The sequence below is a fragment of the Eretmochelys imbricata genome, chromosome 6 (genome assembly GCF_965152235.1).
Source record: "Eretmochelys imbricata isolate rEreImb1 chromosome 6, rEreImb1.hap1, whole genome shotgun sequence".
NCBI lineage: Eukaryota > Metazoa > Chordata > Testudines > Cheloniidae > Eretmochelys > Eretmochelys imbricata.
This window is the reverse complement of record NC_135577.1, coordinates 12,823,727-12,849,093: the sequence shown is the minus strand read 5'-3', so window position 1 is coordinate 12,849,093 and position 25,367 is coordinate 12,823,727. Positions and strand designations below refer to the sequence as shown.

General features: G+C 50.9%; 2 protein-coding genes across 2 annotated transcripts; both read right to left on the bottom strand.

The window, feature by feature from the left end:
* On the bottom strand, positions 1 to 9,675 carry LOC144266370 (zona pellucida sperm-binding protein 1-like). Its single transcript, XM_077819827.1, is given in 13 exon segments — positions 1 to 140; positions 293 to 418; positions 1,413 to 1,497; positions 1,709 to 1,859; positions 1,948 to 2,137; positions 2,231 to 2,358; positions 5,074 to 5,171; positions 5,258 to 5,442; positions 6,261 to 6,404; positions 7,609 to 8,200; positions 8,618 to 8,739; positions 9,433 to 9,652; positions 9,655 to 9,675. Coding segments are annotated over 13 exon segments (2,202 nt in total).
* Positions 9,676 to 16,593: 6,918 nt separating this feature from the next.
* On the bottom strand, positions 16,594 to 24,859 carry LOC144266369 (zona pellucida sperm-binding protein 1-like). Its single transcript, XM_077819826.1, is given in 12 exon segments — positions 16,594 to 16,734; positions 16,737 to 16,816; positions 17,356 to 17,440; positions 18,269 to 18,419; positions 18,508 to 18,697; positions 18,791 to 18,918; positions 19,812 to 19,909; positions 19,995 to 20,179; positions 20,849 to 20,992; positions 21,774 to 22,395; positions 22,681 to 22,802; positions 24,667 to 24,859. Coding segments are annotated over 12 exon segments (2,040 nt in total). The 3' UTR covers positions 16,594 to 16,692.
* Positions 24,860 to 25,367: the final 508 nt, after the last annotated feature.

Genomic DNA, 25,367 nt, shown 5'->3' with positions numbered 1-25,367 from the left:
TCATCTGCCATGGAAGATTTGGGACCTTGTCATCCAGCTGCTTCTCCTATGGAGTAGTGTCACAGTAACGAGAGAAGCCACAACCACCAATGAAAGCATGGCCAGAAGCACCAGGGTCAGGTCCAGTCTGGAGACAGGGTCTGGAGGAGGAGGAGGAGGAGAGGTTAAGACAATCCAGATTTCTGTAGGGTCTAAAGTGTGGAGATGACACCTAGACTTCCCTGCCCCAGTGGTGCTCCCTCTACCTCTTAGGCCAGCCTTCATCAGAAAGATACGTGAATTGTCAACTCACCCTTGTTCTCATAGATGTGCTCTCTCCACGGCTCAGGGCTCTCCTGGAAGATCACAGGGCCAGGAGAACTCACCAGGTCCTGGGGCTCTCCTGTCCCATTGTTGATATCCAGGAACCGGCGGCCTCCTGGCAGATGGAATGGAGAGTTAGGGAGCTGTCTGTCCAGCGCACTCTCAACCAGAGGGCCCATCGTGATGAAATGCAGCGTCACCATGGACTCAACCATGAGCCCTTACAGGCCTCCTGACAGGTTGTGGTACCAGGTATTAGATCTTCCTGAATTGCTTATTTGAAGTGTGGGAGAAGTTGGGAAGAAAGGCCATTTCATCAGGAGCAGCAGACGCTCCACTCTCCAGAGGCAATTTCTAGTATTGTCTCCTACATAGGGCAGTTGTAGGCGATTAGGCCATTTACCTCTTCGTGTTAGCCCATCATACCCTAGCTCGCGCTACAGGACATGGTAGAGGTACCTAACGAGCTGGGCTGAACGCCTTGCACTCAGTGTATAGCACAGGGCTGGGCAAACTTTTTGGCCTGAGGGCCACATTAGCACTGTAAAACTATATGGAGGGCCAGGTAGGGAAGGCTGTGCCTCCCCAAAGAGCCTGGCTCCCTCCCAATTCCTGCCCCCTGACTGCCCACCTCAGAAACCCCCTCTGCCCCCCAACTCCTTGTCTCCTAAATGCCCCCTGGGACCACACCCCTATCCAACCCCCTGCTCCCTGACAGCCCCTGCTGGACTCCAATGACTATCCAATGCCCCCCGAACCTCTGCCCAATCCAACCAGCCCCTGTCCCGACTGCCCCCTGGCACCCTCTGCCCCTTTTCCAATCCCAACCCCCTTATGATGCTGCTCAGAGCAGTGGGAGCTCACAGCTCCTACCGGAGGAGAGTGCTGGAGGTGTGCTGAGGCTGCGAGGGAGAGGGACAGCACAGGATGGGCTGGGGGCTTGCCTCCCCGGCCGGGAACTCAGGAGCTGGGCAGGATGGTCCTGAGGGTGGTATTCTGCCTGTCCTGCTATATCAGAGGTGGGCAAATCTCTGTTCACTATGAGTCCTCTGGTATTTGGGATGGGAGCTTGTAGAAACCCACATGGATTTCAGACCACTCCGACTTACTTGTAGCAGCTCCTGATGGGCACATGGTCCTGCAGGGCTCCAGCCGGGAGGGGTAGCAAGCTGAGGCGCTACAGTAAATGTACACCTAAAATCCACACAAGTGAGAATGGAGTAAGTGAGTGACTGGCCAGTGCTGGTAGGAGGCAGGAAGCAGATCCACAGCTATCAGTTTGGTTCTGCATGTGCAGCGCCTCAGCAGAGGCTGAGGAGGTCAGGACCTGACTCAGATAGGAGCTCCTGCCCCTGGACTCCGACTTCCCCCTCCTCACCCGCTTTACATGTGGGCCCCTTCTCACCTCTCCCTCAAGTGCCACCTGGGAGGCGGAGTCCACAAAGGCAAAAGTGGAGAGGACGAAGCGCTGGTGGTGAGTCGGGAAGGGCAGCTCAGATGAGGCCGGGCCCACGGGCACAAGCTGGGTTCTGTAGTTGTCTCCCAGGAACGGGCACCTGGGAGCAAGACATGAGAGAAGGGTGGACCAAGGAAACCGCCTTCCTCCTCCCCAAGCCATGCTCCCCCTCCATCCCAGCCACTCACCCGTTCACCAGGATGGGCCACTGTGGCTGCTGCAGGGGGTTAGCGCTTGGGGTGGCCCAGCACTGGTGCAGAACCAGAACCAGGGACGGGTCTGTTCTGTGCAGGATGCGAACCTCCATGTAGACAGGGTCCCTGAGCACCTTCACCACAGGGTAGTCTCTCTCTGTGAGATAGGATCTGTAGCTCGGGTCTGTGAGGGAGAGGGTAGGAGGAGAGCAGAGCTGAGACACCTGTGGTCCTTCAGGGGGATGGGATCTCCGTGCTGGAGTGAGGGGTCACCTACCTGTGGCGATGCGCAGCTCAAGCCGGAGGGGTCCTGCCTGGGTGACTGGAGCAGGTGTGGGGGGCAAGAAGACCTCGACCTGGACTGGCAGAAAGTCACTGGCATTGTAGATGCAGCGAGCATGGAGGCTGCACAGGAGAGAGCAGAGGGAGGAGACAGGGGCTGATGCTCTGTGACTTCAGATTGAGGCCATGTGGTTTCTGGCAGTGACCTTATTAGTGCTTGAGACAAGCAGGATCAGGCCCTATCAGTACTTGGATGGGAGACATCCAAGGACGCTAGTGGATCAACCCTTTTAGCAACTCAGATGTTCTTCCCTCCAACTCAGGGACTCAGCAGGAGTGTCTGAGCACGGCCACATGGGGGCCTTCTCAGACAGGCTAGAAGCACCTGCTTACTTGTCCTCACATCTCTTTTCGCAGCATTCTCAATGTACGCAGGGGAATAGTCCTGCTCTTGTGGGGAACTTTCCTGGCTTCTGCACTACCCTGGTGAAGTGGGCTAGCGAAAGGATCCGAGTCCTCGCTCCCACTTCCTTTATCCAGTGGCCTCCCTGCCCTTCAGGGCTCCCCTCCACTCTCCTGTCTGGCAGAGTCCTCGTAACCCCAACAAGGCTAGGCCCAGGATTCTGGGGGGCGGGGGCTCGACCCCCAACCCTGCTGTGGTCACCTAGGACAGGGGCTAGGGTGTCCCCACTCCGGGGTACTCTCTCTGCACTGGGCACTTCTGACCCATGACCATTACATACAAGGTAAAGCAAAGGCAAGTTATTTAATCAACAATTTTAGAAAGAAGGAAACATGGGAAAGGTTAAAGGAAACACATGACCTGACTGTGTGACCCAGGCAAATCCAGCTCACACGGAGGACAGGACCTCCCTGGCCTCCTGACTCTGATTAGCCTGCCCACCCTGTCATTCAGGCTGACCTGGAGCATTGGCCTCTCCGCATTGTTCCTGGGGACTGTCACTCTCAGGGTCCTGATTTCCCATAGATCCTTCCCCTTTTAGTACTGGGAGCTAGCCAACCAGTACACCCCACTGAATGTTAGTAAGGGGGCAACAGTCCTTACATCAAGTTTGCCACCAACTGTTATCCAAGCTTTCTTTCTACCAACCCTGTAGGGAGTTATTAGTCCCTCAGGGTGGCCCCATGGAGCCCTTCTCGGGTCAGGCTGGCTGTGCCTACTTGCCATTGGAGATCGCACAGCAAGTGGCATTTACAATCATAAGATTAGGATTGGAAGAGCCCTCAGGTGGTCAGCTAGTCCAACCCGCTGCTCAAAGCGGGACCAACCCCAACTAAATCATCCCAGCCAGGGCTTGGTCAAGCCAGGTATTCAGAACCTCTAAGGATGGAGATTCTGCCACTTCCCTAGGTAACCCATTCTAGTGCTTCACCACCCTCCTAGAGGGATAGTCCTGTCCCCAATAGCCATCCTAGACCTCCCCCACTGCAGCTTGAGACCATTGCTCCTTGTTCGGTCATCTGCCGTCACTGAGAACAGCCAAGCTCCATCCTCCTTGGAACCCCTTCAGGTAGGGGAAGGCTGCTATCAAATCCCCCCTCACTTGTCTCTTCTGCAGGCTAAATAAGCCCAGGTCCCTCAGCCTCTCCTCATAAATTATGTGCCCCAGCCCCCTAATCATTTTTGTTGCCCTCTGCTGGGCTATCTCCAAATTTTTCCACATCCTTTCTGTTGGTGAGGGCCCAAAACTGGACACAGTACTCCAGATGGGCTTCACCACTGCTGGATAGAGGGGAATCATCACTTCCCTCCATCTGCTGGCAATGCTCCTACTAATGCACCCCAATATACCAGTAGCTTTCTTGGCAACAAGGGCCCACTATTTATTCGTAGCCAGCTTCTCGTACACTGTAATCCCCAGGCCCTTGTCTGTAGAACTGCTGCTTAGCCAGTCGGTCCCCAGCCTGTACCAGTGAATGGGATTCTTCCCTCCTAAGTGCAGGACTCTGCACTTGTCCTTATTGAAGCTCAGATTTCTTTTAGCCCAATTTTCAATTTTTCTAGATCTCTCCCCCCAACTTAGTGTTATCCATTAACTTACACCCTCAGCAAGCCATCCCATCATCCAGATCATTAATGATAATGAACAAAACCAACCCCAGGACAGACGCCTGGGGCATGCCACTTGATACCAGCTGCCAACTAGACAGAGCTGTTGATTGCTACCCGTTGACCTTGATGATCTAGCCAGCTTTCGATCCACCTTTAATTCATTCATCCAGCCCCTACTTCTTTAACTTGCTGTCAAGAACACTGTGGGAGTCTGTAACAAAGTTTGTTACAGTCAAGGTATATCATGTCCACCGCTTTCCCCACATGCACAGAGCCAGTTCTCATCATAGAAAGCAATCAGGTTGGTCAGGCATGACTTGCCCTTGGTGAATCCATTTTGGCTGGTCCTGATCAACTTCCTCTCCTCCAAGTGCTTCAGAATGGATTCCTTGACAACCTGCTGCAGGATTTTTCCAGGGACTGAGGTGAGGCTGACCAATGTTGGCATTTGATCAGACAACGTAAAACCCTGACTCTTGGACAGTCAGCTGCACAGAGTGTCCTTCCCTTCACAAAGCAAGATTTTGCCTCATTAGGGATCAGGTGCATATCCCCTTTTCTGAGTGTGGGGCAGCCTGTGACTGCAGGGAATCCATACCTGTAGAACATCCCCTAAGTCCTTTGGTGGTCAGGAGAGGCTGCTGGAAAATTGATGGATCAGATCTTTGCCAGGGGAAAGGATCTGGCCTCACGCTTCCACTGTGGAAGGGCTGAAGCCTGCTCACCATCACTTCCTTGCTAGTCAATAGAGCAGGCCAACTTACATGAAGGTGCTGTCCCGGGTGATGGAGCCGACCGGCCCAGTCCGGATGTCGATGCCAGAGATCAGCTGGTTCTCATAGATCAGTTTGTCATGGATCACCTGGAAGAGTGGAGACATGGGGCAGGTTAGTCCCCCAAGCCCCTGAGCAGAGCACTCACCCTGGCTTCCTGTGGGTGTCCCCTCACCTGGACTGTGGTGCCGCACTGCATGAGGGGGAAGCGGAAGATCACAAAAGCCTCAGTCATCCTGATGGGGTCACACCCTGCCTGGGCATAGGCTAGCCGGACACTCTCCAGGATGATGGGGTGATCGGACATGTCCCTGGAGACCACCAGAACAAAGTGACCATCCAGGAGGCACTGAACAGTGACTGCAACACAAAGGAGCAGGATTAAGTATAGATGTTCCTGGTAGAGGAATTGGGCAAGAGTTCCATGCCACACTCAGGATGATAGATTGGAGAAGAGCCATGAGAAATATTAGAAAACAGGCCTTGTAGTGACCAAATTCTGTCTCTTTAGACAGAGAGAAGGTTAAGGGGTGACTTGATTACAGTCTAAGTACTTAAATAAGGTGTAGATCTGAGAGCGAGGGTAGTTAACTCTTGGAATGGTTTGTCCAGGGTCATGGTGGATTCTCCATCACTGATAAGGCAAGACTGGATGTCTGCTAAGAGATCTGCTGGAGGAATTATTTCAGGGAAATCCTATAGCTTGTGTTATACAGGAAATCAGACTAATGATCACAATGGTCCCTTCTGGCTTTGGAAGCTATCAAATGAAGCCCCATGGGGGTAAGTGGGTTTGTCTGAGACAGCATGATTGCAGCTCATGTTGTGCAGGAACGAGACACAAGCCGGCAGAGTTATCCATCGATCTGATGATGGAGCACCAGCCTGTACCGTCTGATGGTTCTTCCTCTGCCACCACACATTTGGTGTTGGCTCTCAAGATCTGCCAGGCATTGGGCAACTGAGGAGAGACCGTGATGTAGGAAGGAATCCCTTTGCACACAACTGATGCCAGCTGCAGCCTAGGGTGAGAGTTACAAAGACATTGCATCCAAGTCTAGTTCACCATGCTAGTAGGTGGTGACCAAACTCATCTGAGACGTACGGTGTGTCACCAAGCTTCCCAGGACAGAGATGACAAAAGGCTCCATAAGCTGACATGAGGGCAGGTCTCCTACCTGTGTTGCCATAGTAGCAGGGAGTGGTGAGGTCAGTCTCATCATAACAGCAGCCAGCCTGGAAGCAAGCAGCTTGGCCTGGGGCATCCGCACAGGGCATCTTCCCAGCCACCACACGGCACTGCTCCTCTGTGAGATGCGCCCCTACAACAGCAGGGTGTGGATTAAGGAGAGCTAGAGAGCCTCTAAAGAGGTCACAAGAGACCCTTCCCCAGAGACTTTTTAAGATCTGTAGTGACCTCTGGACAAGTGGCTGACCTCAGCACCAGTCCAACCCTCCTCCCCTTCCCCAAAAGGCTGCAAGAGCTCCCACAGTGGTCCTCCATCCCAGCTCACCCTGCCCCCCACAACCATAACCTCAAACCACATACCACCTCAGACAGCATTGTGCTCAGATCCCCGCCCCTGTCCTCCCGATGTAGGATGTTGCCCTTCTCTGATAGCAGGCTTAACATGTCACTTGGAAATTCAGGCTCCTGATCTGCTGCTGTGTCAGAGGAGAGCCCCCACCCACACCCTACAGCCCCCTCAACACAGCCAGCAGCGTGGTCAACTCCAATTTATCAGTTAGCAGTTCTGGGGTGGGTTTCTCTAGCCATCTCATGAAATAGTGAGCAGACGCCTGCTCTATGAATTTTTCCTTTATTGAAGTCACCATCTCCCTTTACGGATGATGGGGCAGAAGCTAGCAGGTTGGCCACCATTTCCCCATAGCCGATCAGAGGAAAGTGTCCCTCATAAACATGGCTGCGAATTTCTTTCATGAGACTGAAGCTGTACCTACAGGCAAAGTGGATGCCACTCTGGTTTAGGGGGAGGGCTAGACAGGACTCTAGGAGAGTGAGGGACGAAGAGCCTGTGTGAGACACATGGGCGGGGGGAGGGAGACGGATTGCAAGCAGATGTGGGGGTGAGATATGAAGGGGTACAACATCAGATCCCAAACCCTGGGATACTGGAGGAACAGGGGAAGCCCCTCTGAGCGGCCAATGGCAAGGACACATTGGTGCATGTGTGACTGGATTTTGCGCCAAAGAAGCTCACAGACTTTGCAAGCAAGTGCCTTCCCCCTAAAGCTTTGAAAAACCAGAAAGCAAATAGCCACCCCTTCCCCTTCAAATAAACTGAGGGCGGGTGGGGGAACAGCATGATTTCTAAACGAATCTCATTTTTGATTATGGCTTACAACACTGTCAACACCAGCTCTAACATGGCAGCCGCAAGCAAGAGACAAGGTTCAGCTCCTCTGAAGACCACCACAGGGGTCAGAAGTGGACCATGAAACCTTCCATTAGAGGGGACCCACATGCACTCAAACCAGCTAGAGGTCACAGACACCCCCACACACCTATGTTGCTTGGTGGAGGATATATTTGGGGCACCGGGCGCACCAGGCCCGGCTGCGGCTGGGGCACCGGGCGCACCAGGCCCGGCTGCGGCTGGGGCACCGGGCGCACCAGGCCCGGCTGCGGCTGGGGCACCGGGCGCACCAGGCCCGGCTGCGGCTGGGGCACCGGGCGCACCAGGCCCGGCTGCGGCTGGGGCACCGGGCGCACCAGGCCCGGCTGCGGCTGGGGCACCGGGCGCACCAGGCCCGGCTGCGGCTGGGGCACCGGGCGCACCAGGCCCGGCTGCGGCTGGGGCACCGGGCGCACCAGGCCCGGCTGCGGCTGGGGCACCGGGCGCACCAGGCCCGGCTGCGGCTGGGGCACCGGGCGCACCAGGCCCGGCTGCGGCTGGGGCACCGGGCGCACCAGGCCCGGCTGCGGCTGGGGCACCGGGCGCACCAGGCCCGGCTGGGGCACGTAGCGCATGGTCTCCTCTGGGGTTAAGTCACGTTCAGTGGGCTTGGGGCAGGTCATGTTCACGTCACGGGTGGCAGCGATGGCCCCGGTGCTCAGTAGTTCCTCCACTTGGACCCTCAGGTGGTTACGGCCATCCTGCAATGAAAGCAGAAGGATTAGTAAGGTTGTGGTGAAATGGAGTGTCCCTGGTTGCTCAGCCCAGGCCCCCTTTGCACAGGCTAGGGTCGCCAATTTTGGTTGGCCATGTCCCCGGAGGTTGTGTTACATGACAGTCTTTAATTAAAGATTAAGTGTTAATTCCTGGAGATCTAGGAGAATCCAGGAGGGTTGGCAAGCTTAGCACAGGCTGTGTGACAGTAGGTAGGGAACAATCTACACAACTGCAACAGCCTGGGTACAGTAGCTGGAGCTTATCAAGAACGTGGCTGTCAAGTGTCCTACATATGAGGCCAAGAACCTCTCTACATTGATACGTTGTGATTTAGAGGCAAGTGTTCAATGTAGCAGCAGGGATGATGGAGACACTGAAGCCTCTTGTGCCAACTCACTCACCTGCCTGAGCACATGGCAGCCGTTATAGCCAGCGGAGAATGTCACTTCCCCCTTCTCGCCAGACGTGATCCAGTGGAGGCAGATGGAGCAGTTTGTAACTTCAAAGCGAGTCCCAAACTCATCTGTGGAGAGAGTCACACTCAAACAAACCTTCACCCATGGGCAAGGGTAAGTTAAGGCACTCTAGTTCAGAGACATAGGAAGGCTGTAACGTATGAAGCAGGGACTATGTCTTGCTCCATCAGTGGTATCTTTGGGTAGCTGGATTTGGGTTACCAGCCACCCCCAAATCACTCTTTATTTGCCAAGTTTCTCCTAAATCCACCAAGGAGAATGGAAGGGCCCCAAACCCTGGCAGTACAAGTGCTGTCTTGCAGCAATGCATGGCAACAGCAATACTAGCTTCTAGGACTCCCACCTGACTGTGTGATAGAGTGGAGACATTTCAGGGGGCCAAGCCAGAGTTTGGGAGGCCTCCCTTCAGAGTATTACCCTCATCAGGCGCTCTTGTCTTACAGAGAGACGAGGCACCACTGAAGTCAGCCAGATAATACCTGCTGGCTTCCTCAGTCAGAAGCACCTCCTAGGGTTAAGGACAGCAACTAAGTGAGAAAGAGTTATAGTAGACACTGAAAAATTAGATCCACAATTAATAGAGAAAGGAAGTCCTCCTGCAAGGCTAGAGTTACCCACTGGAGACAGGGGAACATTCAATAGCCTCTAAGAAACCCTCCAGCATGTTTGTTTAAAAAGGACCCTGAGCATAGATGGGGGTGTCCTTGGCTGCTTATTAAGTAAGCCCCACAGCAACTTACCCACAACTTTGAAGCGGACAGTGTGGCCCTGGCTGGGAAAGACCAGCAGCTGCATCCCATAGTCTCCACAGTCATACTCATATCCATGCTGCAAGACAGAGAAACTGACCCTGTGGAAGTCCCCCTGCCCAAGGGCTGTCCCCAGGGACCAGAGCAACACTAAGCCCACAAAATACCTACAGCCCAGCCCCATAGCTGAAGGTACTAAGGAAGAAGCCCAGCAATCCCACAGCTACTTCTCATAGCTAGGGAAGCTGTGGGTGTGGGGCTTTGTAGGGTGAGCGGAGAGGTGGGACCGGCATGTGAACCAGGTGAGCAGAGAGGCAGCACCTGGGGAGCTGTCTGCTGCTGTTGAGGGGCTGGGTAAAAAGTGCAAAGCTCAGGATGAAATGGAAACATAACCTTTGAATCCCCCAACCAAAATCAAATAAACAAAAACCCCTCACAGTGAATCCTAGTGTTACTCTGGCTTTTGGGATGTCCCCTCTCTTGCTCTGTCTTTCTCTCCCTCTCCTTCCCTGTGACCTTCACTCTCCCCCTTTTCGCTCTCTCACACTGCGAGGTGTCAGTGGGAGGGAAGGGGAACTCCTTCCAAGAGTCACTCTCTTCCCAGTGGGAGAGGAGGAGCTAGAAGAAACTGCTATTGAGAGGGAATAATTGGAGTCCTGCCCCGATCTTGTCCTAATGCCCACCATTTCCAGTCCTCATCTATCCTAACCTGTGACCTCCCTTGTGTCACCATAACAGCCATTCCTGGCCTGTGACCAATTCTGCAGTAGATACAGGAAGGGGCAGCACACTAGTCCCAGCTCAGTACAGTGACTTTTGGGGGCAGGTTGGTCTGGGTGGATCCAGGACTGTGAGTCATAGAATCACTAAATCATAGAAGATCAGGGTTGGAAGAGACCTCAGGAGGTCATCTAGTACAACCCCCTGCTCAAAGCAGGACCAACCCCAACTAAATCATCCCAGCCAGGGCTTTGCCATTATGGTCTGAATTTGAATGTGGCTCTGCCACAGATTCTCCATGCCCTTGGGCAAGTCACTTGACTGTTATTATTATTTGTATTACAGCAGCACCCAGAGGCTCCAATTGAGGTCAAGGCCCCATTGTTCTGGGTGCCGGACATAACGCCTAGTAAGAAGCAGTTCCTGCCCCAAGGGCCAGATTCTGCATCCCATCCTCCTGTTGATTTAAATGGGACTGTTCCCAGAGCAAGTTACTGCTCAGTGTAAGTAAGGGTTAGAGCTGCTCTGCAAATGGTTTTTTCCCCTATAGAAACTTTTGACTATTTGATGAAATATTGAAAAACCCCAAATTTTCAGACTAAAACTTAAAAAATGTTGGTGAAAAACAAACATTTCTGGGCCCTAATTTTCAACTGAAAACAACATTTTGACAGGGAAATACTGTCATGGTGTCTTGTGGGAGGTGTAGTTCAGGTGCCTCATGGTCCCATTCTCCTCTATGGGCTGTGCTGTCTAGAAGGACTACATTTCCCATGATACACCACAGTCTTCTCTCTGCTGAGGTACCACATTGCACCATGGGAGTTTGGGACCCGGGGAACTATTGGAGCCAACTGGCAGAGGGCAAAGGGGTGTAAAGGGTTACAGAGATCACTGGGTCTCATGTCAACATACTAGTTTATCAAAGGGTGTTATGGAAGGTCTTTCCTGAAAGCCTGTACCCCATTGGTCCTCATAATCATTGCAGAATGTATGGATGGACAATGTGTAAGGAGATATGAATATATACTGAAAATTATGTTCTTCAGGTCTGTGACTTGGGGCGGGTCACCGGAAGGTGATAAAAAGTTTCTTTCAGACAAGAGACGCTTATCTGTCTGACCACATGTACATTAAAATCACAACAGATGCCCAGCTACAGTCTAAGCTGAATACTAGTGAAGGGAGTATGATATCTTCAAGAAAGGGAGTTTACAGGAAGAAATAAACAAGCAGGAGACTATCCTGTCTGCAAGTGAAGACAATGGCTCATTGGTACTATAACTGGGGGTGCAGCGATACACCCAGTTATCTTTCACAAGGGGACAAGCTGCCAGCTAGCTTGTGTTATGAACAGAAGATCACAGCTGTTTGATGCTGGGAGACAAACTTTGGCTGCACTAATCTTTATGAGACAGAGGAATGTCTTAGTCAGTTAAGTTTAGGCTCTAGACAGCATGCTATGATTTTGTTTTATACGAAAGGTGTGGTGGGTCAGGCGCACACAGGCTCCGCTACCACTAAACCACTATGGCCCCTCCCCCTGAAGCGAGGGGGTAGGGTGAAAGCAGCATGGGGGTAGGGTGAGAGGATCAGGCTGGTGGGGGAACAGCAGATTAGGACTACACCACTGTTTGTAACCATTTGTTTCCATTAATTCTACTCGCTTCATCATGAATTTCTGATCTTTGTTAAATAAATTTATTTTTGTTTTTTCTGCAAACTTATCCAAGTGATGTGTGTTAAGCAGAGCAGTGAGCTGAGGTGGAACTGGTAGGCTGGGGTGTACTTCTTTGGGAGTACCAGCTCTGAATTCTGTGAGCATCCAATGGAGTTGGGGCTGGATGTTCAGCGGTTGGAGCGTGCCTGTTAATCTGTACAGAGAGAAGGGGACCTGCAGAGACCGGAAATGTCAGAAGCTGTTGACATTGGGGAGCTAACCTACTGCAGGCACAGACAAGGCTGGCTCATGCTAAGGGCAGATGGTAGCAAAGTCTCCTACAAACCTGGGTACCCCAGCAAGCATCGCAGTGGCATAGCATCACAAGATGTAGTCTGGCTGGAGAAGAGGAAGTGTCCAGAAAGGCTTGGGGCTTTTTTTTTTTTTTTTTAATTTATAGTGAGCAAACAGCAAGAAGAAAATAAAGAAAAATTGGCACTCTCTAGCAGAGATCTAGTGCTCATACAAATGGCCATACTGGGTCAGACCAAAGGTCCATCCAGCCCAGTGTCCTGTCTAAGTGATCACTCTCCTGCCATCCATCTCCACCCTCTAACAGACAGAGGCTAGGGACACCACTCCTTACCCATCCTGGCTAATAGCCATCAATGGACTTAACCTCCATGAACTTATCTATTTCTCTTTTAAACCCTGTTATAGTCCTAGCCTTCACAACCTCCTCAGGCAAGGAGTTCCACAGTTTGACTGTTCGCTGTGTGAAGAAGAATTTCCTTCTATTTGTTTTAAATCTGCTGCCCATTAATTTCATTTGGTGGCCCCTAGTTCTTATATTATGAGAACAAGTAAATAACTTTTCCTTATTCACTTTCTCCACACCACTCATGATTTTATATACCTCTATCATATCCCCCCTCATCTCCTCTTTTCCAAGCTGAAAAGTCCTGCCTCTTTAATCTCTCCTCATATAGGACCTGTTCCAAACCCCTAATCATTTTAGTTGCCCTTCTCTGAAGCTTTTCTAATGCCAGTGTATCTTTTTTGAGATGAGACCAAATCTGTACGCAGTATTCAAGATGCGGGCGTACCATGGATTTATATAAGGTCAATAAGATATTCTCCATCTTATTCTCTGTCCCTTTTTTAATGATTCCTAACATCTTGTTTGCTTTTTTGACTGCTGCTGCACACTGTGTGGACGTCTTCAGAAAACTCCAAGATCTCTTTTTGAAGTTCTTCACCATCTGCTTTGGTCTTAACTATCTTGAACAGTTTAGTATTGTCTGCAAACTTTGCCACCTCACTGTTTACCCCTTTCTCCAGATCATTTATGAATAAGTTGAATAGGATTGGTCTTAGGACTGACCCTTGGGGAACACCACTAGTTACCCTGCTCCATTCTGAAAATGTACTGTTTATTCCTACCCTTTGTTCCCTGTCTTTTAACCAGTTCTCAATCCATGAAAGGATCTTCCCTCTTTTCCCATGACAACTTAATTTACGTTGGAGCCTTTGGTGAGGGACCTTGTCAAAGGCTTTCTGAAATCTAAGTACACTATATCTACTGGATCCCCCCCTGCCCACTTGTTTGTTGACCCCTTCAAATAACTAATAGATTAGTAAGACATGATCTCCCTTTACAGAAAGCACATTGACTTTTTCCCACCCGTTTATGTTCTACGTGTCTGACAATTTTATTCTTTACTATTGTTTCAACTAATTTGCCCGGTACTGATGTTAGACTTACCGGTCTGTAATTGCTGGGATCACCTCTAGAGCCCTTTTTAAATGTTGATGTTACATTAGGTATCTTCCAGTCACTGGGTAGACATGCTGATTTAAAGGACAGGTTACAAACCATAGTTAATAGTTCTGCAGTTTCACATTTGAGTTCTTTCGGAACTCTTGGGTGAATGCCATCTGGTCCCGGTGACTGGTTACTGTTAAGTTTATCAATTAATTCCAAAACCACCTCTAATGACACTTCAGTCTGACAATTCCTCAGATTTGTCACCTACAAAGGACAGCTCAGGTTTGGGAATCTTCCTACATCCTCAGCCATGAAGACAGAAGCAAAGAATTCATTTAGTTTCTCCGCAATGACTATCGTCTTTAAGTGCTCCTTTTTCATCTTGATTGTTCAGGGGACCTCACTGGTTGTTTAGCAGGCTTCCTGCTTCTGATGTCATAACCAAAAACTCAAAAGGTATTTAAACATTTTATCTGTTCTTCAGAACTCCTTTTTGGCTTTTCTTATTACATTTTTACACTTAATTTGTAAGTGTTTATGCCCCTTTTACACCTCACCAGGATTTGACTTCCACTTTCTAAGAGATGCCTTTTTATCTTACTGTGTTTTTTACATGGTTGTTGAGCCAGTGGCCCTTTAGTTCTTTTATGGTGTTTTTTAGTTTGGGGTACACATTGAAGTTGGGCCTCTATTATGGTGTCTTTGAAAGAGAGTCTATGCAGCTGGCAGGGATTTCACTGTACCTTTTAATTTCCTTCTCATTTTTGCATAGTTCCCCTTACAGCATTGGGCTGCTGAGGTGTTCTTCCCACTACAGGAATGTTAAATATTATGGTCACTATTTCCAAGCAGTCCTATTATAGTTACCTCTTGGACCAGATCCTGTGCTCCCTCAGGACTAAAATCAGGAATTGCCTCTCCCCTTGTGGGTTCCTGTACCAGCCACTCCAAGAAGTGGTGATTTAAAGTATCAAGAAATTGTCTCTGCACACCAACCTTTTGGTCAGAGGACTGACCAGCAGAATTGGCTGTACCTGCCAGTGGGTTGTTTGTTCAGACCTACCCTATTATCTCTTAAATCACTGAGCTTGCTTCAGCTGATCCAGTCATGTTACCTGGGGAATCTCTCAACCCAAGCCTTAGGGTAATTGTACCCTTTGCAAGGAAGAAGTAAAAGGGACACAACACATCTGTCTAATTAAAGATTAGCATAAACCCAAATTGCTTTTAATCCCAGAAACCCCCAAAACAAGTGTTTATTAAGGTCAAGGACTTAGATTTGTTTGGGGTGCTCTAACCCTTTAGCATGAGTTACCCATGCTCTGGAGGGAGGGTCTCAAGTGGCCAGCTATCCACCCATCACTGGGGATTCCAAGAGATGTCCAGAAGGTTACATCCAAGATTCCTCAGACCTATCTAGCTCCTTTCTATTAGAAACTGCTAGAAATCACATCAACATGTCCAGGAGAGAAAGAAAGACTTAAGGATTTTTAATGTTACAGGTGCAGGACTATTCCTGCATAACAGTTCATTAGCTGGCCTAAAAAAATAGACTTAAGCTCTTTTAAAATTGCTGACCATGGAAGGCAGCAGGCTCATGCTCGCATCTTATGGTCAACCCCCTACTGACTAGTTATGCTAAGGCTGCCAGCTGCTTTTGGCAATAAACATAAGATATTCCAGTACTAGCCCTGGCCTAGACATTTTGCTGGGCTGTCAAAATCTCCCCATAGTCATACTTCACCACTAAGATGCATTGGTGGTGTAGCACATGGTTGCTAAAGGCTCTCCCAACTCAGCAATGTGAAACACCTGGGCTCAGTTCTAAAGAATTTAGAGTGTCAGCTCTTGGCTGCTGTACACCTAGAATCTACTGCCCTGCACTTTTGACCTCTGCTTTGGAGGATCTGAATGCTAGTGGCAGCTGGCTACATCAGCTGCCTTTGCCCTTCACTCTCAGAGGAAGAGTCTTGTGGGTAGATCTAGTGCATGGTGCCTCAGTCCTGGCATATTATGTAGAGGTCCTCTGAGGGTGGTAATGGAATTCTCCTAGGGACCTCTTTAGAGCTGAGCTCCTCTACTTTGGCCCTTAGGTGGTGTAGAGGGAGCACCTCTTCTAATGGATGCTTGAAGGAGACACTTGCAACAGACAGACACTTACCATAGTTGCAGATACACAAGGCTTGTTTCTTGCTCTTTGCAAGTTGAGCTATGGAAACTTGTGCTGGTTGAGGCAGCCTTGATGCAGTTAATATTTGCTTGGAGGGACTGGTGCATGCATGCAGTCTGAACTTGTGGGGCCTCTAGAACCTTAGAAGTCTACTCATGGGGCAGTGGGGAAGGATACCACCTTTGGTTTACAGAAAGATGCCATCTGCTATTTCTGAGTACTACATGCCCTAGCCCACCCCAAGAGAATGAGGGCCACAAGTGACCAGTAGGATACAACCAGTTTTATTGGTTTTTGCTACAATGTTCCCTCATGAGGGTTTTGGAACCCTGTCATCCAGCCTTCTCTTCCAGAGCATGATCACAGCAGTGAGAATGGAGATCACAGCCAGCAGCAAGAGCCCAGCCAGGAGCACAGGGGACAAATCTAGTCTAGAGACAGGATCTGTGGGAAAAGGAGATTATGGCTTACATAGGTGGCCAGGAGATTGTGAATCTAGGTATCCTACCATCCCCACCAGGGATGGTAGTTTGACTCCATCCCTACTCACTAATTCTAAACTGGATGCAGTTAGATTGTTCTTTGCATTACTCCCTGCCCCTTTGGGCCACTGCTATCCAGCAACTTAAATCCCAGCTACATGCTTTTGAATAGGACATCCTCAGCTACTCTTCTCAGTCCTGTGTCCCCCACTCTCCAAATAGGGGGGCATGAGTAAGAGCCAGGCCAGATGGGAGTCCATGCATCCTCTGCTGGTACCACCAAGCATCTAACCAGCTCCCTCCTACAAGGCAGGTCATTGATTCAGTCCCCACCTCACCCCTTCACATGTTGGCAAGAGACAGTGCCTCCTAATAAGACAGGACTGCCATGTGCCTGGCCATGGTGCCAGTCACCACTGAGTGGGGTGAGAGTTTGAGAGGAGAGTTACCTTCATTCCCATTGACTGAATCTTTGAATGCCTCTGGACTGTCCTGGAAAAAAATTACAGGCCCATGAGAGCTCACCACATCGAGAGGCTCTATCCCATTTTGGATAGTCAGGAACCGACGGCCTCCTGGGGAGGCAGGGGGAGAAGGAGAGAGAGAATTAGAGAGTCTGGAGGCTCTTCAGGGCTGCCAGTAGGATGCAGTCAGCAAGCTGAAGCAGAGCTCACTCAGAACCAGCTGCTGAGCTGACAAGGAGTGATCTCTGCTCACACGTCTAGGCCTCAGGACTGTCCTGGAGACAGAACTAGGACTCTGGCCTGTGGAGTCCAAGGAGCGTTTACTGGTTCCCACACAGCTACATGGGACAGTCAGGCCATTGTCCTATCATGGCTGCCAAAAGGATGGCCAGATGGGAAATCTGACTTTGTGGTCTGTGTCAGATGCATTGGTGTGAAGTAACTCAGTATAGCTATGTTATGCTCTTAGAAGCTGTTGAGTACCTTACTCATGCAGTTGATCCACTGGTCTGAGCGAAAGTTCATGCTCCTTGCCAACTTTCTAGTCTTAGAACATAGCTAATTGAGAGCTCTGGATAGGCTTCAGCCAGTGTGGGTCTGGCACCAGCAGCATGCCATATCCATGCCTAGCACAGAGAGGCCAGACTTACTTGCAGTCACCCCTGATGGGCATATGGGGTGGCAGGGCTCCAGCTGGGATGGTGAGCAGGCTGAGGCACTACAGAAGATGTACACCTAAACCAGACATGGCAGGAATCCAAGTTAGATAATGCACTGGCCAGTCATTCTAGTCAGCAAGTGCACAGCCTCAAACATGCATCTCCTAAAAAGGACTGGCCCTGGCTGTAGTAGGAATGACTACCAAAGATAACCATTCAGCCCCCTCCCCCACCCCTTTAACCTTTAGGGTCACGTTACTGTAATACTGGGCTTGCATCTTCACTGGGGAAGTCCCTAGTCATGGCATTCAGCAGAGGGCAATGCACCCTGGTACATCACCAGCCAAGCAGGTGCCAGTGTGTACAAGTCACTGGAGGAGTTCCTCCGGTGGATTTATTGGGCAGGCAAAACCTATGAGTAGGCTATTCTTGGATTGAGAACTGGGGTGGTATTTGTTCACCCCAAGGAGGCCCTACTCCAGCAGCTAAAGCTCCATGCTATTTTCTAATTGGTAGAAGGCCGATGCAGGTTGTGCTAGAGCTGCTTCCACCCAAGGTCAGTCTTGTACCCAGGCCAGCAGTGACTAGAACCATGCAGTTCATTGGTCTTCATCCCTATGACCACCGTTCTTAGGATAGAGGAGCACTGCTCCTGAAGAGAAGAGGGGCTGCAGAACATGTGAGCCAGGTGCCCCCACATGCTCACCTACCACAATGTGAACAAGGTACCAAGATTCAGCACAACTCCTTACAGGGGTTGCAGCCTGCACCACCCTCCAAAATGGAGCTTTTCCAGTTGGATGGGCAATGTTCTTCTTTCGAGGAAGAGGCTGTTTGGGGTCACTACCCTGGCTGTGGTAGGAATGGCTACCAAAGATGGGCATTCAGCCCCTCACCCCCTTACCAGTCCCTCAAGCACCATCTGGGCAGCAGAGTCCACAAAGGCAAAGGTGGAGAGGATGAAGTGCTGGTGGTGAGTTGGGAAGGGCAGCTCAGATGATGCAGGGCCCATGGGCACAAGCTGGGTTCTGTAGTTGTCTCCCAGGAACGGGCACCTAGGAACAAGGAGGGGTAGATTTAAGCAGGTTCCCAGGATTACCACTCCTTGAGAGCCAGTAATGCCCTTCACCCCCAGCCACTCACCCGTCCACCAAGATGGGCCACTGCGGCTGCTGCAGGGGGTTAGCGCTTGGGGTGGCCCAGCACTGGTGTAGAACCAGAACCAGGGACGGGTCTGTTCTGTGCAGGATGCGAATCTCCATGTAGACAGGGTCCCTGAGCACCTTCACCACAGGGTAGTCTCTCTCTGTGAGATAGGATCTGTAGCTCGGGTCTGTGGGGGAGAGGGTAGGAGGAGAGCAGAGCTGAGACACCTGTGGTCCTTCAGGGGGATGGGATCTCCGTGCTGGAGTGAGGGGTCACCTACCTGTGGCGATGCGCAGCTCAAGCCGGAGAGGTCCTGCCTGGGTGACTGGAGCAGGTGTGGGGGGCAAGAAGACCTCAACCTGGACTGGCAGAAAGTCACTGGCATTGTAGATGCACCGAGCATGGAGGCTGCACAGGAGAGAGCAGAGGGAGCTGAGGTTTGTTAGCCAAGCTAAGGTGTTTTAGGAGTCACATTGTGCATCTTTACCCTCCCCCTGCCCTGAGGCTATTTGTACCCATTCAGTTTAAATGGCCACCACTGCTCAACATGGCAAGATCCAAGGGCCACTCACTGAGTGCATAAGATCCTACACAATTGCTCATTCTCAGCCCACTCAGGTTTTGGCCTTACTGCCTCAAGCCGTGATCTAGTCAGACTGAACCTTGTTGGCCAATTTAAGTCAGCACTTGGATGGAAGATATCCAAGTGAAGTCTCCAATGGACAGTTGACAATTCAGTCATTGACACGTGTTCTTGAGAGTCAGCACCAAGTGAGTAACCTAGTATAGGGAGAGGTGGGCAGTCATTACTAGGAGATTCAGAAAAAGGCTCTAGTTACTTGCCATTAATTGCATGGTGGTTTGCCACAGTAGAAGCCATTACCCTAGTATCTCAGCCACATTTCAGTGTTTTATTCTTCCTTCTCATTGAAATTGGACACACCAAGAGCTGGTCAAAAGTGTCAATTTTCTACAGGATATTTTAGAATGATTTTAATCAAAGATGACAAATTCTAACAGACTAGAGTCCAGAATTTTGATTTCTGGTTTCCAGAGTCAGTTTTCCCTCCCACTGAAATGTAGAGTTGTCAAGCTCTAGCATTCATTAGCAGTCCTGAACTGAAAGACAGTGTTTGGGGGTACTGGAAAGTCAGCTGTCAACCAACTCTTAGCACTGAGATTCTTTGGTCCTAAAAGAACTAGAAACTAAAGGGAGTTGACAGGTGGTTTATTAGATTCCTCAGAAAGAAAGGATTTGTCTCACTGAAAGACTCTTCCAGGACAGAAGTAGACCAACTTACATGAAGGTGCTGTCCCGAGTGATGGAGCCCTCTGGCCCAGTCTGTATGTCAATGCCAGAGATCAGCTGATTCTCATAGATCAATTTGTCCCCAATCATCTGGAGGGGAATGGGAAACAGGAGGTGTTTAGTCCCTTTGAGAAGCAGAAAGGGTTCTGTGCTATGTCAGGGAATGTATTGTCACCTGGACTGTGGTGCCACATTGTGTGAGAGGGAAGTGGAAGAGCACAAAAGCTTCAGTCATCCTGATGGGATCACACCCTGCCTGGGCATAGGCTAGCCGGACACTGTCCAGGATGATGGGGTGGTCAGACATGTCCTTGGAGGCCACCAGAATGAAGTGACCATCCATAAGGCACTGAACAGTGACTGCAACACAAAGGAGCAGGTTAAGCACAGCAATTGCAACCCAATGATGCTGGAACATGTGGGGGCAGGAACTCCCAACCCTTTATTACAAGCCAGAGTTAGGTTTGGGCACAGGCATGCTGAGGGAGAGGCCAATATTCACCATGCCTTAGAACACAGGCTAGTACACCCCCTGTTTTATTTCTCCTTGAGTAGAATAGAGAAGGCTATGGAAAAGAGGGCTTGGAGCCAGGATATTCCCACAGTGGAACCCCAGAGATAGATGGATTCTTTCCACTTATTTTGCAGTAGCAGAGCTCACACTGTAGGCCCTTCATAGGCTGATTGAGGTTTCTCAGGTGTTGAGTGTTCAGGCTTGTATTCTTGAGCCATTTCCTGTCCGCCCTTTACAGTTGGGGTAGTGGGAATTGTTGTGGAGAGCTCCCATGCTTTAAATGGGAAGGACCCCAAGCCTGAGCATGAACATCTATGGATGTACTTAGTTTACATCAACTCTGGGCCCTGAATAAGTGACCTGGAGACACTTTCCATTCCCTGCTTCTTCACCCTGCCCAGTGGAAATGGAATGAGGCAGCTGACTTGTGGCCTAGCTCCCTCTTCCAACTGAGTGTTATCATGTTAACATGCCCTGAGCAATGTGGGCCAGAGCTCCTCCAGCTGGTCCCTTACCTGTGTTTCCATAGTAGCAAGGAGTAGTTGGGTCAGTCCCATCATAGCAGCAGCCAGCCTGGAAGCAAGCAGCTTGGTCAAGGGCATTTGCACAGGGGATCTTCCCAGCCACCACTTGGCACTGCTCCTGTGTTAAGCGGGCACCTGGAAGATCAGGTTAGAGACAGTACTGAAGATTGTTGGGAGCACAGTACATGGCCACTTTTCTACTCCAAGATACTTTTGGGTACCACCGATTGTGTGGAGAGGTCATCTGGATCCCTCTCTGGCCTGGTTAGGGCATGCCTCAGGACCAGGGCCCCAGGAGATAGTGGGGTGGTAGCTATAATGGTGAAGCTTGCTCTAGTAGGCTTCATTTGTTTGGTCTTCTCCCACAGCTACTGTCTTTACCTATTTTCTTATGGGTTTTTAGACTAGCTCACCCTTATTAGGCCTCATTGGTAAACAAGTGAGCACTTGTTTCTGGTTCCACATCTGTTTTTACTGAGTATGGTTTCAACTTGGTCCTTGAGTTGTATCAATAGGCCTTTTCATTTAGACTAATTCAGTCTGTCTCCTTTATCCCTTCCCTGTGTTTCCCCCATCACTACTTCATGATGTTATGAACTTTCACATATTTTACAGTCAATCTCAAAATTAGAGTAAGTTTGCAGACCCAACCACCACAACAGGTTACACAATACCCATGGACCAGACACCACATGCTCAGATCCACACCACCCCCAAGCACATTAGTTACAAGAAAGGTCATAGTTCTGGTTTTATCATCCAGCCCTGACACAAGCCAGGATAGTTCTCGGTAGAGGCCTCAGAGTCAGGATGGTCTAAGTTCTGAATTTGAAGGTGTTCTGCAGTATCTTGGGCAAGGGTGAAGGGCCAAGACAGCTTCCCTGAATCCCAGTGGAGGAGACACAGGAGAATGTACCTATATTACTCAGTGGAGGATAGATGGGGCGCACCAGGCCCGGCTGCGGCTGGGGCACCGGGCGCACCAGGCCCGGCTGCGGCTGGGGCACCGGGCGCACCAGGCCCGGCTGCGGCTGGGGCACCGGGCGCACCAGGCCCGGCTGCGGCTGGGGCACCGGGCGCACCAGGCCCGGCTGCGGCTGGGGCACCGGGCGCACCAGGCCCGGCTGCGGCTGGGGCACCGGGCGCACCAGGCCCGGCTGCGGCTGGGGCACCGGGCGCACCAGGCCCGGCTGCGGCTGGGGCACCGGGCGCACCAGGCCCGGCTGCGGCTGGGGCACCGGGCGCACCAGGCCCGGCTGCGGCTGGGGCACCGGGCGCACCAGGCCCGGCTGCGGCTGGGGCACCGGGCGCACCAGGCCCGGCTGCGGCTGGGGCACCGGGCGCACCAGGCCCGGCTGCGGCTGGGGCACCGGGCGCACCAGGCCCGGCTGCGGCTGGGGCACCGGGCGCATGGTCTCCTCTGGGGTTAAGTCACGTTCAGTGGGCTTGGGGCAGGTCAAGTTAACGTCACGGGTGGCAGCAACAGCCCTGGTGCTCAGCAGTTCCTCCACTCGGACCTGCAGGTGGTTACGGCCATCCTGTACAGAAAAGGAAGTAGAAGTATTAGGTGTGTCAATCAACCCTGAGGCATTAATAGAACTAGGTGCAGGGGGACTAGTAGGGAGCCAATAGCTGTACCTCTCTGCAAGGTGTTATGGAAGAGGTCCGAGTAAGTTTACTGTGGGCTGTCCAACTAAACACTTCAAGGCTGCAATAGCTCAGTGACAGTTTCTGGACCAGAGCCAGGGACTGTGCTTTGCTGGGATGCAGGCACACGTCTTCGTAACAGGATCACAGAGAATGCCATGAGGTCAGAAACTCACCTTCTTCAGCACATGACAGCCATTGTAGCCTGCTGAGAAGGTCACCGCCCCTTCTTGGTTAGATGTGACCCAGTGGAGGCAGATGGAGCAGTTGGTAACCTCAAAGGCTGTCCCAAACTCATCTGTGGAGATAACATGGAAGTGGCAGGAGAAGTTTGACATGAGAGTTCCTTTGGCACCCTCCCCCACCCCAGTAGTGCAGAAGACTAAAGTCTCTTAAGTACTCCTATTTGGAGGAGGGATAGTGGTCCACTACATTGTGGAGTCTCAGTGCAGCTCAGGGAGGCCTGATCCTAAAATGGGGAGATTCCCCATTTATAAGGGATCAGCTGACTCTCAAGTGAGGTTTTGGGACATAGCCTTTTCAGAGCACTGCAGTGACTCCAATGTCAAGTTATCCCACAAGACAAGCCTAGGCCACATAAGCAGCTGAGAACTCAAAGCCAATCCTTTGGGAGGTTACAAGAAGGCTTGTGTCCTCTGCCTTCTGTCCAGGACTCACAACTGAGAGGCTTATTTTGGAGCAGGAGCATGTGCAATAACATAAGCTAGAAGGAAGAGAGTTAGGTCTGGCACCAGTCTGTTTAGGCCATCCAGATACAGCCTAGGATATTCACAGGAAGTGCTGTGAGGCATAAAGGGGAGTGTATTCCCTCCTTGTGGTCCCCTGAGGGCTTCCACTCTAGGCCCTCAGCCATCACATCTCTTGGGCAGAGGCCTGCACCTCTGTGCCTCCTGACCAGCGTGTTCCCTGCCTACACAGCAGTATCCCCAGCAAGCCAGACTGCCTAAATGGCTAGCACCTGCACTTTCCTTTCTTTCCAATAGGTAGGGTCTTACCAAATTCACAGCCATGAAAAATGAGTCACCAACCATGACATCTGGTCTTGTGTGCTTTTACCCTATACTATACAGATTTCATGGTGATACCAGCATTTCTCAAATTGGGGGTCCTGACCCAAAAGGAAGTTGCAGGGGTCACAAGGTTATTTTAGGGGTGTCACAGTATTGCCACCTTCAGTTCTGAGCTGCTTCAGAGCTGAGAGGCTGGAGAGCAGCAGCAGTTGGCAGGGTGCCCAGCTTTGTAGGCAGCGCCCCACCAGCAGCACAGAAGTAAGAGTAGGAATACCACAACCCCCCCTTCCCCCATGCACCCCTACAGTTTAAACACCACAAAGATTCAGATTTAAATGGCTGAAATCATGAAGTTTCTACAATTTTAAAAAATATGACTGTGAAAGTAGCCAAAATGGACTGAATTTGGTAGGGCCCTAGCTATGACCAGTGTATTGCCAGCTGCTGTAAGTTACCACTCAGCATCTTCTAAGCAAGCACATTTATTCTTGAGACAGAGGAGATGTTAAAAAATAAGACCCTACATGCATGCAAAGAAGCTGACCAAAGGTCATGGCAACTGCTAACTCAAGCTCTGGTAGGTATCACTCCTTCAACCTTTCCCCAAGCATCACCCCCCGAACCCTTGGTGAGACAGGTCTGTCCCTTTGCTGAGTCAGTTTAAACTCAGGCTCTTTATCTAGCAGTCCTTTCTTGGTCTGTTGGTCCCCAGAGAGCCCAGTTTGAACTAGTGTATGGGAGCCTCTCCAGGAGGTGGTACCTCTCCAGGGGAGAAGGCAAATCAGCCAGATTACATAATGGCCATCCACTGTTTAGTTCCTGGAGGAGCTGCAGTAGCCCCTCCCCCATAAAGGAGAGCATAAGTTGCCCTAGACCAGTCATTAGGACAATGGACACTCATATTTAATTCAACAAAGCCTCCCAAGGATATGCAGGAAATTGCCCCATCAGACTAGCCCAGGAGCTCAAGATCTAAGGTTAACAGGCAGACCAGCTGAGATCATGGCAAAAGGAAGAGGTCACATCTCTTCTCCAGCCTGCCCAACAGAAGTAATTAAGTCAGAGAAGCTCCCAGTTAACACCATTAGCAGATGGAAAGGCATAGGAGGACCCCTCCAGGCAGCCACTTACCCACAACTTTGAAGCGGACAGTGCGGCCCTGGCTGGGAAAGACCAGCAGCTGCATCCCATAGTCTCCACAGTCATACTCGTATCCATGCTGCAAGACAGAGAAACTGACCCTGCGGAAGTCCCCTTGCCTAAGGGCTGTCCCCAGGGACCAGAGAAGTACTAAGCCCACAAAATGCCTATAGCCCAGCCCCATAGTATCAGGAGCTGCTAGTAAAACCCTGCCCAACAGCCACTTCCCATACAAGGAAGCTGTGGGACTGGGGCTTTATAGGATCCGTGTGGGAAGGGGAGGGGTGTGAAGCATGAGAGCAGAGAGGCTGCACCTGGGGAGCTCCCTGCTGCTGCTGAGGGCCAGGTCACAAGTGCAAAGCTCAGGGGGAAAAGAAAATGTCAGCAAAGCTCCTACCCCCATCTTCAAATGCAACCCCAGCCTCCTGCCTTCCTCCCGGTTCTTGTTTTGATATTGTGATGGGAATTGAAGTTTCCTTCTCCACATGATCTTCTTCTCCACTCTGTTTCTCTGTGTTCCTCTTTCATGTAGTGGTGCAGATCTGTGCCTGCCATGCAAGTGACTGGGGGTTGATCCTCCAGTGAGGAGGTGGCATGTTTGATGAGGTTGCCTGCGATAGCAAGGGATTGCACTTTATGTCCCACAATTTCCTTTCCAGTCATATATTTTCCTCCCTTGACTACATTTATTC